The sequence below is a fragment of the Eriocheir sinensis genome, chromosome 65, assembly GCF_024679095.1.
Source record: "Eriocheir sinensis breed Jianghai 21 chromosome 65, ASM2467909v1, whole genome shotgun sequence".
In the NCBI taxonomy this organism is placed as follows: Eukaryota; Metazoa; Arthropoda; class Malacostraca; order Decapoda; family Varunidae; genus Eriocheir; species Eriocheir sinensis.
In genome coordinates, this window is record NC_066573.1 from 10,380,417 (window position 1) to 10,395,204 (window position 14,788).

Below are 14,788 nucleotides of genomic sequence, written 5' to 3' on the forward strand. Positions count from 1 at the left end.
CTCTCTCTCTCTCTCTCTCTCTCTCTCTAAATCAGTTTCCCCATAGTTTCACCTCCATTTCTCTTCCTTTCTCTTTATTTCCTCCTTTCCTATGCTAATTTCCTATCTTTTCCTTACTCCACTACTTCCTCAACGCCTCACTTTTCCTTTCTTTCCTCTTCCTCTTTCCTTTTCCTTCTCCTTTTCATCTACTCATTTCATTTCTTTCTCCTCTCCTCTATTCCTTCCTATCCTTTACTTAATTTCCTCCTCCTCCTCCTCTTCTTCCTCCTCCTCCCGCTCACCCTCTCGAACTTGAACTTCTCGTGGTATAGCAGCGGGAAGACCGGTGGCAGCTTGTTGGTTCGCGTGTGGAAGCCGAGGAGACACAGCGAGAGGGAGCAGCGACCCCTTCCCGGCAGCCACACCCCGGGGCACGACACCTGGCGGGAGGGAGGGGCGTCAGGGGGGCGGGAGGAAGAGGAAAAAAGGAGGTGCAAGAGGGTGAGAATGGAAGGGAGTGAAGGGGTAGCAGAAGGGAGAGACGGGAGGGAGGAAAAAGCGGGAGGTAGGGAGGGAAGGAAGAGGCAGGAGAAAGGGACGGGAGGGAAGGAGGGGCGAGAAGAAGGAAAGGAATGGAAGGGAAAGAAAGGGAAGGAAAAGGCAGAAGGGGATGGAGGGAAGGAGGGAAGGAAGGGGGAGGAAGGATGGGGCGAGAGGGAGAGACAGACCGAGGGGACGAGAGAAAAATCGGAAAGTTGAACAGAAAGGTGAAAAATGAGATAATGAGGGAGTTTAGGGTGATGAGAGAGAGAGAGAGAGAGAGAGAGAGAGAGAGAGAGAGAGAGAGAGAGAGCAATTAAATGGAAAGATGAAAAGATGCAAATGAGCGTTAATTAAGAAAGGAAAGGACGGATAAATTATGATAAACGTGTGTGTGTGTGTGTGTGTGTGTGTGTGTTTGAAAAAAAATTATGAAAAAAAGAAGAAGAAAAAGATGTTGGGGACGAGAATGGAGAGGGAAAAAATAAGAATGGATAAAAAAGAAAGAGGGAAGAGGGGAAAGAGACACTCAGATTCATGTACTAAAAAGAAGAGGGATTAAAAGAATGAAGAGGCGAGGGAAGAGAAGGGAAGATGGAGAAGATGGGAAGATGGAGAAAGAAGGGAAGGTAAGTGGAGAAGGAAGAGTCAGTTCAACCACGGAAGAGACGAGATGGAGAAAGGAGTAGAAAATGAAAGGACAGAGAGGAGTGGAGAATTGAAAGGAGTATTGGACTTGAGGTAGTGGAGTAGAGGAGGAGTAGAAAAACAGGAAAAAGAGGTAGAGGAAGAAGTAGAAGAGTAGAAAGAAGTAGAACGAAGGAGTAGAGTAAAGAGTAGAAGAATAAAAGGAGTAGTATTGAGGTAGTGGAGTAGAGGAGGAGTAGAAAGAAATGAAAAAAAAGTAGAGAAAGGAAAGAAATAGAGGAAGGAGTAGGAGTATAGAAAGAAGAACGAAGGAGTAGGTGAAGGAGTAGAAGAAGACAGGGAGTAGAGAAAAAGAAAGAAAATAAAGGGAGAAAAAGGAGTAGATTAAGAAAAGGAATCTATGAAAGGGAGGAAAGAAAAAGATAAAGTTACAAAGAAAAATGAGGAAAGAAAGAAAAGGAACAGATGAACGAGAAAAGAGTGAAGGAAGGAGATGATGAAGGAACAGAGGAACAAGTAAATAAGGGAGAGTAGACAAGAAAGTAAAAGAAGGAAAGAGGAGGAAGGAAGAGGAAACAACCGGAAAACTTACAAAAAAATATACAGTTGCGTGTCCGGAATCTTTTACACACACACACACACACACACACACACACACACACACACACACACACTTACCATACGGACGAAGCAAAAGATCCATATGAAGGTAAACTGTCAAGGTGATTATGGCGCCTTAAATCAAACTATATACATCATTAACCCGGGAGCAGCGACGGGCCAAATTTGCGTCTTTACCGTGTAGCAGCGACGGGCCAAATTTGCGTCTTTACCGTGTAGCAGCGACGGGCCAAATTTGCGTCTTTACCGTGTAGCAGCGACGGGCCAAATTTGCGTCTTTACCGTGTAGCAGCGACGGGCCAAATTTGCGTCTTTACCGTGTAGCAGCGACGGGCCAAATTTGTGCCATGATTTAAACCCCCCAAAATAGATGATACATAAACTGATCACAAATGCTTCAATATATATTATGAAATGGTTTGTGTGAGTGATGATTTGTTCTCATTTTTTTCGCGTAGAGGGACCATTAAGAAACATGATCCCCGCTGCTACCGGGTTAAGTTTAAGGTAAAATTTCTTCCCGGCCGTTAAGACACAAAAATATCGTACAGTCGTAAACTTTCGGAGAAACATCCTAAAAAATATTAAAAAAATCGTCAAATTCGTGAAAAAAATTAATTTGTTAACTACGAACTCTGCAAGGCATTAACGTATAGATCTATGGAGCTAATCACCTTATCTCTCTTCAAAGGTATTTTAAAACACTGCCAAGAATGAAAAAAAAAAAAAAAATACTGGGACTAAGATATTTCCGAAGAGACTGACAGAGTTTTGGGGCGAATTTAAATACTGTATAACTCCCCAAACGTAGACTCATCGCCCTTATGTCAACCATTACACACACACACACACACACACACACACACACACACACATCTTCGTTCTCCGTGACACGCTTTCATCGCTACATCCCTCCCTCACAACCAGCCATAACCTCTCTCTCTCTCTCTCTCTCTCTCTCTCTCTCTCTCTCTCTCTCTCTCTCACCGCATGGACGTCGATCTCCGTGGTGACCTTGAGTGCTTTCTTGGCTGTCTGCGGCATCGTGGCTGTCTAAACGCTCCTCCGTAACTCCCTTTCTCTTCCTCCCTTTCTTTCCTTCGGGCTTCCTCAGCTCTCCCGTGTCACCGCCAGCAGGTCACGCACGCCGCCCCCCCTGCTACTGCTGCTGCTGCTGATGATGATGATGGTGGTGATGGCTCTGCTCCCGCCCCCCGCACCCTCCTCCCTCTCTCTCACCCACGCCCCATTCGCCTCCTCGTCAGCGACACATACACACCATGACGAGGGTTTCATTTCTGGGGTACGATAGTGTGTTGGGTGCGGGTGTTTTGGGCTTGGTTGAGCACTCCCTCCTCCTCCTCCTCCTCCTCCTCCTCCCTTTTTCCTTTCTCCTCTTTTCTTATCGTCGTTGTTCTCTCTCCTTCTCCTTGTTCCTTTCCTTCTTAATTTTTCACGCCCTCCTTCCTTTTTATTTTATTTTTCTGATTCGTGTTTTCACTATCTGATGTTTTTTTTTTTTTCCGCACTCACTTCTCGTCCTTCCTCCTCCTCCTCCTCCTCCTCCTGTTTCTTCTCCTCTCACTTTCACTCCGACTTCTCCCTGTCTTCGCTTCCTCCTTCACCTGCTTCTTCTTTCTACTCCTTCTCCTCTCGCTTTCACTTCGACCTTCCTCCTGCTCCACCTCCTTCCTTTCTTTCTCCTCTCACTTTCTTCTCCTCCTCCTCCTCCTCCTCCTTCTCCTCCCCCACACTATTGATGCACAAGAGGAACCTTCATTAGCTCGTCACACGCACACACACACACACACACACAAGATCCTTTCCCTTTCAACGCACTCCTTCACCGCCACGTCACTCCCTGTGTCTTCCAACTCTGCAACATGAGCGCGGTGACCATTGTGTAAGGTTGAGGGCACTTGGAGGGGTCCGGGAGCGAGTCTATGGGTGATTTTGACGGGACTGGGGACAATGCATACCGATCCCCCTTCCTCTCACGGCCCGGGTCAACGTCTGCGGTATGTCACAAGTTGGCTCTCCCTTTCTCTCTCTTTCTTATTTGTAAACAACAAGTCGCCATGGTAACGTAGAGCAACTGTGGTGAGAGAGAGAGAGCGAGAGAGAGAGAGAGAGAGAGAGAGAGAGAGAGAGAGAGAGAGGATTAGATAAGTTCCCCCGATGAAATTAGAAAACGGGACCACTTTTTTCGTTTTCTTGTTTGTTTTGTTTGGTTTTATTTGCTGATTTTCTTTTGTTTTGTTGTTTGTTAGTTGATTTGTCTTGTGTCTGTGGATTAGCGTGACAGAAATGGATGTTTAAGTTGGCTGATACAAATGTTGGATGGCGTACGTCTCTCTCTCTCTCTCTCTCTCTCTCTCTCTCTCTCTCTCTCTCTCTCTCTCTCTCTCTCTCTCTCGAATAACAAAACAAGTTAAATGGGAGGAAACGTAAAAAAGAAAAGAATAAAGAAAGAAAACAAAGAATTGGAGAAAAGAAAAAAAATAAGTAAAGGAGAGAGAGAGAGAGAGAGAGAGAGAGAGAGAGAGAGAGAGAGAGAGAGAGAGAGAGAGAGAAGGAAAAGGAGAAAGGGCGTAAAATAAAAGAGGGGGAAATAAAAAAAATAAGAGAAAGAAAGAAGAGAGGAAAGAGAAAAGAATGGGTAAATGATAACAAGGAAGAAGTAGAAGAGGAAGAAGAGAAAAGGAGAGTAAAAGAGGAAGGGAGAGATGGAAGAAAAACGAAATAAAGCGGAAAATAGGAAAAAAAGATAAGAATGAAAAAAATAAGATAACGAAGGAGTAAACAGGAAACAGGAAACGAAGAAGAATTAGGAAAAGAGGGAGAAACAATAGAGCAAGGAGTTTTTTTTGTTGTTGTTTCTTTTTTTGTACATCGAAGACAGTTAGAGGGCAAGGAGAGAGAGAGAGAGAGAGAGAGAGAGAGAGAGAGAGAGAGAGAGAGAGAGAGAGAGAGAGAGAGAGGACATAACAATAGAAAATAAGGGAAATACACTAAACAAGAGAAATGTTAATACTCCACTCTTGAAAGCAGGTGAAAAATAAATAAGGAAAGAAAGAAAGAAAGAAAGAAAGAAAGAAAAGAAAAATAAGAAAAGAAAAACCTAATCTTGCGGAGGGGGAAGAGGAAGGGAGGAAGGGAAGGAGGAAATGAAGAACGGAAGATAATTATAAAAAGAAAGGAAGGAAGGAGAAAAGGATGGAGGGCGAGAGGATGCAGAGAGAGAGAGAGAGAGAGAGAGAGAGAGAGAGAGAGAGAGAGAGAGAGAGAGAGAGAAAGGCATGGGAGGTATTTCCGGAATCACAGTGCTCTACCGTGTGTGTGAGTGTGTGTGTGTGTGTGTGTGTGTGTGTAACTGTAAGCCTCGTGCCCAGTTACACCACCATCACAACAACAACAACAACAACAACAACAACAACAACAACAATAATAATAATAATAATAATAATAATAATAATAATAATAATAATAATAATAATAATAATAATAATAATAATAATAACGAACAACAATACCAGTTTCTTTTCTCCTTCTCATAAGATTTCTTCATTTATCTTCCCCTTTTCCTTTTCCCGTCATTATATTCCATTGTTTCTCTTCTTTATCACGTAACCAGGTCTTTCTTTGTCCCTCCTTCTCTCATATTTCTTTGTTATCTGTGTCATCTCCTCCCCTGTCATCTCCTCCTCCTTTCCTCTCTCCCACTTTTACAACTTCCTCTTCATTCCACAACATCGTTTCTCCATATTTCACGTCCCTTATTTTTCTTTCACTTTCTTTATTCATCTTCTTTTCTTCTTGTTCCTTCCTTTCTCCTCTTATCTCCCTCTTTTATGCCACTTGCTGTCTATTCCTTTCAACACAATGGATCGTATCACAAGACATTTCGCCGCCCAAGAACACATATTTGACAAGGCTTTCGTAGGAGTTGTGGGCATTTCCAGGATTAGTTTTATGACTCTGGTGTTAGTTTGACCCTTCCTCTGTACCGTGAACCTAAGAAACACCTATTTAACAAGGCTTTCTAGGAGTTCTGGGCATTTCCAGTAGTAGTTTTATGACCCTGGTGTTAGTTTGACCCTTCTTCTGTACCGTGAACCTAAGAAACACATATTTAACAAGGCTTTCGTAGGAGTTGTGGGCATTTCCAGGATTAGTTTTATGACCCTGGTGTTAGTTTGACCCTTCCTCTGTACCGTGAACCTAAGAAACACCTATTTAACAAGGCTTTCATAGGAGTTGTGGCCATTTCCAGGAGTAGTTTTATGACCCTGGTGTTAGTTTGATCCTTCCTCTGCACCGTGAACCTAAGAAACACCTATTTAACAAGGCTTTCATAGGAGTTCTGGGCATTTCCAGGAGTAGTTTTATGACCCTGGTGTTAGTTTGACCCTTCTTCTGTACCGTGAACCTAAGAAACACCTATTTAACAAGGCTTTCGTAGGAGTTCTGGGCATTTCCAGGAGTAGTTTTATGACCCTGGTGTTAGTTTGATCCTTCTTCTGTACCGTGAACCTAAGAAACACGTATTTAACAAGGCTTTCATAGGAGTTCTGGGCATTTCCAGGAGTAGTTTTATGACCCTGGTGTTAGTTTGACCCTTCTTCTGTACCGTGAACCTAAGGAAACACTCATTAGAACCCGACTGACCCCCTCTTTGACCTTTAGAAATTGTTAATGTGAGAAGCGAAAGTATCTTATAATGCCAACCCATTGATCTTCTTTTCTACTTTCTCCTCTCCTTCCCCTCTTGTACACGACTTCCTCTCTCTTCATTCCACCACAAAATGTCTCTCTATATACTTTGTTTTCTTTCACTATTTTTGAGTTTTTCATTGATCTTCTTTTCTTCTTTCTCCTTTCCCTCTCTCTTCATTCCACCACCCTCAATTCTACAAAACACTCCCTTCACATTCCCCTTCGATACACACCTCCCCCCTTTTTTTGTCTCTACTCCCTCTTCTCTTCAACCACAGCCTCCACCACATCTATCTTTCTATTCTCTGCCCTATCCCCAATATCTCCACCTCTCCACATTCTTTTACAAGCGAACGTGAGGCAGATGAACGATTAAATGGGCGAGGCAACCATTGAATACATCCCAAAGCCAGCATCGAACTTGAGGTCATTGGCACTAGTACAGTAATACCAGACCCAGTGAAGGGCGAATCCAGCATTAACTTAGAGGTCAGCATGAGGCGTTGACGTGGATATGCTGCGCTGAAGGTTTGCAGTAGAGAGGAAAGGGCAATACCAAAAAGTCGTGGGGGAGAAATAGTTGAAGTACATGTGAAAGCGACTCCCGAGAAGCCCAATTACTGTAAAGAGAATCAAGACGAGACTAAATGATGGCCTAGACGCAACTTCGATGAATTGGGGAGCGGTGAGCAGTGGGCTTTTTTTTCTACACTCTTTTTGTTGCCCATGAGCCGGTAGGCTTTCCTCAGAGCCCAAGCCCGTCATCTCTCGTCATCCTCTTTCCATCCTCCTCTACATTCTCCCTCCCGCATCACCCTTTCCTTCCTCCTCCTCTCCCCTTCTTCACCACTCTGCTTGCATCCTCTACTTCATTCCTTCCTTCCTTCACTTCATTCCTCTTATTCACCCCCTCTACAAACACTATTCCATCTTCATTAACCTTCACTCATCACCTTTACCCCAAATCCCCGTCACCTCCCCCCCACACACGTAAGAAGGATGCACCTCCCCCCTTCCCCCCCTTCCCCCAACTCCCTGTCACCTCCCCCCACACACGTAAGAAGGATGCAGCTCCCCCCTTCCCACCCTTCCCCCAACTCCCTGTCACCTCCCCCCCACACACGTAAGAAGGACGCAGCTCCCCCCTCCCCACCATTCCCCATTTCCTCCCCTCTCCATTTGTGACTCTACCAGGAATATAATCTTGTGGTTGGGGAATCCAGGTCACCTTTTCACCCCAACTCCCCCTCCCCACCTTCTTTGCCTCCCTACCCCTGTTTTGCTTACCTCCCCACCTCCTCTCCCCTTCCTTACTTTACTTCTTGCTCCCCTCCCCTCCCCACCATCCCACTCCTTCACCTCCCTTCTCCCCCTTCTAACCTTATCCCTTGCTCCCCTCCCCATCTTCCCACTCTCTCCCCTCCCTTCCCCTTCTTACTTTACATGTTCCTCCCCTTCCCACCTCCCTTCCCTTACATAAGAACATAAGAACATAAGGAGTCTACAAGAGGCCGGTTGGTCTATACAAGGCAGCTCCTGTGCACTCAACCCCACCTTACCTAACCATCCATAGCTTTATCTAACCTCTTCTTCCTCCCTTCCCCTTCTTCCCCTCCCCGCCCAATCCCACCCACTCCCTCGCCCGCCCTGACCACACCCTAAGCCGGACCTGACTCACTCCACTCATATATATAAAATTATGTAAATCTCACTTTCAATTCTCCTCTTTCTTTTTTTTTTCCTTCCTTTTTTTTTGTCTGGGTAATTTTGAAGTACAGCGTTGAATAATGAATGTATCCTGCTCCTCTTCCTCTTCCTCTTTAATATGTTTGTTCCTCTTGCTTCCTTCTTTAGTTCCTCTTTGTTTTTTCTCTCTTCCTCCTCTTTTTTTTTTGTCTGGGTAATTGTTAAGTACAGACTGGGTGATGACTGCCTCCTCCTCCTCTTCTTCCTCTTGAATTTGTGTAATCCTCTTAGATCGTCTTTTCTTCCTCTTCTTTCTCTTCTCTTTCTTGTGTATTCCTCACATTTTTTTCTCGTTAATTTTCGTTTTTTTTTTTTTTTTTCATCATTTCCCTTGTCAACAGTGAATCTCTATCTCCTCCTCCTCCTCCTCCTCCTCCTCCGATAGGTCTTCTGGTGTCTGTTCTTCCTATGTATTCCTATGTATTCCTCCTCCTTTCCTTCTTTATCTCCTCCTCTCTCTCTCCTCTCTCCTACTCTTTCTATGCTTAATGTAACTTACTTTTCTCTATCTCCTTCTCCTCCTCCTCCTCCTCTTCCTTTCCTTCTTTCTCCCTTCTTCATCTCCTCCTCTCTCTCTCCTCTCCTTCTCTGCTTACTGTTACTTAATTTTCTCTATCTCCTCCTCCTCCTCTTCCTTTCCTTCTTTCTCCCTTCTTCATCTCCTCCTCTCTCTCTCCTACTCTTTCTATGCTTACTGTTACTTAATTTTCTCTATCTCCTCCTCCTCCTCTTCCCTTCCTTCTTTCTCCCTTCTTCATCTCCTCTCTCTCTCTCTCTCTCTCCTCTCCTCCTCTCTCCTACTCTTTCTATGCTTACAATAACTTTTTTTTTCCCTCCTATCCCACCTCCTCTTCATTCTTCTCTCCTCCTATTCCACATCTTCTCCCTCCTTCCCATCCTATCTCGTTTTCTCTATCCTCTTTTTTTCCTCCTTCTCCTTCTTTTTCCTTGTGCTAAATTCCTTCCTTCATTTTAAAGTGACGTCATAATTTACCTTGCAATTCCTCACTCTCTCCACTCCTCCTCCTCCTCCTCCTCTTCTTTTTTTTTTTTAGAGTGAATAATAAGTGTTTACTCTTCCTCTTGAATTTCCTCTTCACTCCTTGCTTCTTCTCTTTTTCCTCCTTTTTTTTCCTCTTTTATATTCTTTTTTTTTCTTTTGTATGTTTATCGTTTTTTTTTTTTGTTAGATTTGTTTTCCTATTTTTTTATTTTCATTTTCCTGGTATGTATTTTTTTATCTCCTCCTTTTCCTATTCTTTTCTTTTTTCTTCTTTCTTTTCTTTTCTCATATTTACAACTTTTTTTCCTCCTCCTCCCTCGTTTTCCTTGTTTTAAATACCTTCCTTCATTTTAAAACCACGTCCTATTTTTCCTCGTAATTCCTCATTTTCTCCACTCTCCCTCTCTTCCTTCTCCTCTTCCTCCATCATCGTCATCATCATCATCATCATCATCCTCCTCCTCCTCCAACTTCCTTGTTCTCAATCTCCTCCTTCTTCTCTTTGGTCATGTCACTACAAACGTAAAATTAATCTGGGACTTTCCCCGCACTCTCTCTCTCTCTCTCTCTCTCTCTCTCTCTCTCTCTCTCTCTCTCTCTCTCTCTCTCTCTCTCTCTCTCTCTCTCTCACACACAAACACACACACACACGTTTTATTTCCTATTACACAATGGCCCAACCGCCTCATCAGTCTCATCCTGCTCATTACGAGGAATTCTACAAAGAGTCGCGTCGTTTTTAATCTAAACTCTGGCAATCGTTATATGTGCATCCGCCTCCCATAAAAGGACATCAATCTCTCCCTCTCTCTCCAGCTCCAACTTAATCCTTCAATATCTCAGGAATCCTACAACCAAGGACATTTTCGTTTGGTTTCAAGGTTACTGTAGGACTCCTTTACCCATTCCTGCCCTTGGAAATTCCTAAAAAATCCTCAAAAGTATAAAAAAAAAAACAGAAAATGAGTCCTCAGTTCTGATCTCCAAATTCTAGTGGTAACATCCTTATCCTAATCCTTCAATATCTTAGTAATCCTACATCTAAGGGCATTTACGTTTGGCGTCAAGATTCGTGAAGGACTACCTATTCCTTCTTTTGAAAATCCTTAAGAAAATCATCAAACCAGTAAAAAACAATTGAAAAAACAGATGTCCTATAGTAATACAAATCCTAGACCATTCCAGTTTCGTACTTGTTGTGGTTACGTTTCCCTCCTTAGTTTCCCTCTCAATATCCACTATGAGAGCTGTTGGCGGCGTGTTCAGGGGGAGTTTGTCAGAGGAAAAATGTCTGAAGCGGTAAATGTCCCAGGGGATAGGCTAAGGATGTTACCACTAGAATTTTGAGATCCTAATTGAACCTTTTTTTTTTTGTTGGTTTGAGGATTTTTGTAGGAACTTTCAAGAGTAGGAATGAGTAGATGAGTCCTTCAATAATCTTGCCACCAAACGGGAGTGTCCTTGGATGTAGGATTCCCGAGATACTGAAGGATTACGATAAGGATGTCACCAGTAAAATTTTGAGATCCTAATTGAAACTTTTTTTTTTTTGTTGGTTTGAGGATTTTTGTAGGAACTTTCAAGAGTAGGAATGAGTAGATGAGTCCTTCAATAATCTTGCCACCAAACGGGAATCTCCTTGGATGTAGGATTCCCGAGATACCGAAGGATTACGATAAGGATGTCACCAGTAGGATATGATGACCGGCTACCGTGGATATGCGGTCACGTTTTCTATGTCTGTTTGTTTCTCTCCTCCGGGCTTGATGTATGACTTGATGTACGACTGGCTTGCATTCTGTCATTATAATTATGTATGTGTGAGAATATGTATGTCTACTTAGTTCACTGTATGTCTTAGTTTATTATCGTTCCTCTCTCTCTCTCTCTCTCTCTCTCTCTGGCAATACGAATGAAAGGAGTAACAAAGCACAAAAACAAGAACAGAAAAAAACATGAAAAAAAGAAGGAAAAAAGAACGGAAAGGAACAATAAAACGATAAACATATCAAGGAAAAGATATGAAAGGTTGCCTGGATGAGTAGCCGTGAGTCAAGCTGTGTACGGTGACGCAAGGCGGGCGGGAAGGAGAGTGAAGGAAAACAGGACGAAAACAAGAGAGATATTAAAACGAATTAATACCAAAAAAAGAAGGAAGGAAGGAAGGAAGGAGGAGGGGATAAGATGAGAAGACAAGACGTGGGAAAAACATTAAAGCAAGACGTAGGGAAGGGAAGAAGAAACAGAGAAGAGAAGAAAGAATGAAAGATGGAGGATGGGATAAGGCGTTGGAAGGAGGGGAGAGAAACGTTAAGCCAAGACGTATGTATAAATGAGGGAGAGAGGGAGAGTAAAGAAGGAGAGGGAAGAATCAAAGTGGAGTGACAGGAAAGGGGCGAGCCATGAATGAATTAAATGTGGTTTTTTTTACAACAAAGGAGGCAGCTCAAGGGCACACAAAAAAGGAAACAATAATAAAAAAAAGCCCGCTACTCGCTGCTCCTAAAAAAGAATCAAAAGAGGTGGCCGAAAGAGAGGTCAATTTCGGGAGGAGAGGTGTCCTGATGCCTGAGATGGGTGTGTTCATCTCCTTTCATCTTCTCCGTTTTCTCCTCCTCCTTTATCTCCCCATCCTCCCTCCTCCTTCATCTCCTCTTGATAGACAGAATACATAGAGGCAGATAGACAGGTAGACAGAAAAATGTATATATACGTAAATAAATAGATATATAAACAGCTCAACCCTTCCGTCATTATTATATATAGCATTGAACTGAACCAATATAACTAAGGAAACACAGCAGAAGCTTCCTCCGTACCCCAACACTTCCCACATCACTATACAACGTTGAAATCAAGCCAAAGAATATAATAACACACAACACAGGCTTTCTCCTCACTCTCAACCCTTCCTTTCTCATTACGATATAACGCCGAACAGAAGCTAGAGAACGTAATATGAAAAACAACAGCAACAAGCCTTCATTTAACCGTCAACTCTTCCCCAGTTACGAGACGACGCGAGACAGGCACCAAAGAGGGCACTAAAAACACGACTCAAGCCTTCATTTCACCCTCAACTCTTGCCACTTAACGACACAACGTATGTACAGAAGCATATAACGTAAGAACACACAAAACAAACTCTCTCCTCTAACCCAACCTTCCCTCATTACGAAACGCACAAACAGGTTACGGGGCGGACACACACATGCCGGGCGGACTGACGCAACGGCCTTTCGGGAGGAGGCGGAGCCAGAGTTAAAGGGAAGACTTGGACAGGTATGAGCGGGCCTTGCTACTAAGAAATTATGTTCCTCTGTCTGTCTGTCTGTCTGTTTTTGTCTGTCTCTGTCTGCTTTTCTGTCTGTCTGTCTGTCTGTCTGTGTGTCTCTCTCTCTCTCTCTCTCTCTCTCTCTCTCTCTCTCTCTCTCTCTCTCTCTCTCTCTCTCTCTCTCTCTCTCTCTCTCTCTCCCCACCCCCACCCAGTTCTCAAACCGGGAATTCCCCTCAGAGCATCTCTTACTCAATGTTCTTATAATCACACGACGCTCTCCACCTCAACACTCTTCTTATTCGAGGCAAGAACACGACGGTTATTAAGGCAACAGATCCAATAATGATAGTAACAGCAAAACCATGACGAAGAGAACACACACACACACACACACACACACACACACACACACAAGGAAAAAGTTGGATAATTATAGATTCGGAGACGGGACCACACGAGGGTAAGCCCAGGCCCTGTAAAATTACAACTAGGTAAATACACACACACACGCACACCATAAAGTAGAAAAACGGAGAAAATAAACACAGATATACGCAAGCCACGGGGAGAGAAATAGACAACACATATACACGCCCGCCACGGAAAGAGCGAAGAGAATACTGCGTGCAATTAAGTATATACACAACACCTCCATATTAGGACAGGATCGCTTACCCACAGACGAGAAGAACGCATCCTCTCTACATCTTCCATCCGCTGGTATCTCCCGACGCAGGATGTGGCCCATAACGCAACGACCAGCTTATCTCCCTGACGATAGAGGCAACGTTTTTTTTTCCTGCCTGTGTGGGAGAGAGAAAGATACCATTTAAGATGATAATAGGAACGTTAGAAAGTAAGGAGTCTACAAGAGGCCAGTAGGGCTATATAAGGGAGCTCCTGTAAATCTAACCCCACCTAACCTCACCATCTATGAATTTATCTAACCTCTTCTTGAATGTATCTATGGTATTGGAACCCACAACGTGACTGCCGAGCCTGTTCCACTCATCCGACACACTCTGTTAGTAAACCAATTCTTGCCTATGTTCTTATTGAGTCTGAATTTGTACAACTTAAACCCATTGCTACGTGTATTTATGGTATTGGAACCCACAACGTGACTGCCGAGCCTGTTCCACTCATCCGACACACTCTGTTAGTAAACCAATTCTTGCCTGTTCATATTGAGTCTGAATTTGTACAACTTAAACCCATTGCTCTGTGTCCTGCCCGGCTCTCTTAACATCAGATCCTTATTAATATCAGCCTTCCTCACCACCCTTCATCCATTTCTTAATTTCGATCAAGTCTCCTCGCACTCTTCACCTTTCCAGAGAATGAAACATAAATGTCTCTTTGTCCTTATATGGCAAATTTCCCAACCCGTGAAGCATTTTTTTTTATGCCCTTGAGCTGTCTCCTTTGTTGTAAAAAAAAAAAGATCTATCTATCTAATCTATCTATCTAATTCCTCTAACTATCTATCTATCTCTAACTATCTAACTATATTCCTCTAACTATCTAATTCCTCTAACTTCTCCGCACAGATTCTAATATATTGATACATATTATGTGGTGAGGTGACCACAACTAACCCCCATAACTTGGAAGGAGGACTATATAATGCTAAATAAAGCTTGAAGATGACCGGCGGTTGTGTTGCTTGCGCTCCTTGAAATGGAACCCAGTACCCTGTTTCCATGACTTCTCGCTTGAATGCGTTGAGCCCTTGGACGGAGATGAGAGCTCACTACGCCTCCCAAATCCTTCTCACATCCTAGACATGCTTGGGGAGTGACATTTAAAGAGTAATTATGCGAAGGGGTTATTTAACATTTCCCAGCCCATAGTCACATAATGTCAGGTACGTTTTGTAGACCACTGGTGTTCTAGTTTGATATAATAACTACAACGAGCTTTGTATCATCCGCAAACTTACTAACGTCCCTACTAAATTTTGTTTCCATATCATAATTAATATAAATGATAAACTGCTGTGAATCCTTACCGAACCCTGTGGCCGTCTCCCTAAGCCCTTTTGGACCTCCTTCTCCTTTCCGTCATTCTATATCTTCTCTTCTTCCCGTTACTTCCGTTCGCTCACTTCCTCTTCACCTCCTTCCTCTCCTCTTTTTATTTTTTTGTGTATACCTTCCCGTCCTATCCCATTTTTTCCCTCGTTTCTTTTATTTCCATTTTTCTTTCCTTTTCCGTCCTTTTCTACCGCATTCCAACCTCTTTCCGTCCCCTCT

At 43.3% G+C, this 14,788-nt stretch overlaps 1 protein-coding gene across 2 annotated transcripts in view; it reads right to left on the reverse strand.

Moving 5' to 3' along the window:
• LOC126987623 (uncharacterized) overlaps positions 1-13,340 on the reverse strand; it is a 33,864-nt gene extending 20,524 nt beyond the window's left edge. The window contains exons 1-3 of one of the 2 annotated variants that reach the window (XM_050844762.1): positions 13,209-13,340; positions 2,779-3,886; positions 285-422 (exon numbers count right to left, since the gene is read on the reverse strand). In XM_050844762.1, the coding sequence (XP_050700719.1) occupies positions 285-422; positions 2,779-2,835 (195 nt within the window). In that variant the 5' untranslated portion in view covers positions 2,836-3,886; positions 13,209-13,340. The remainder of the gene's footprint in view (positions 1-284; positions 423-2,778; positions 3,887-13,208) is intronic. The other variant, XM_050844763.1, reaches the window with a different exon arrangement.
• Between the last annotated feature and the right edge of the window lie 1,448 nt (positions 13,341-14,788).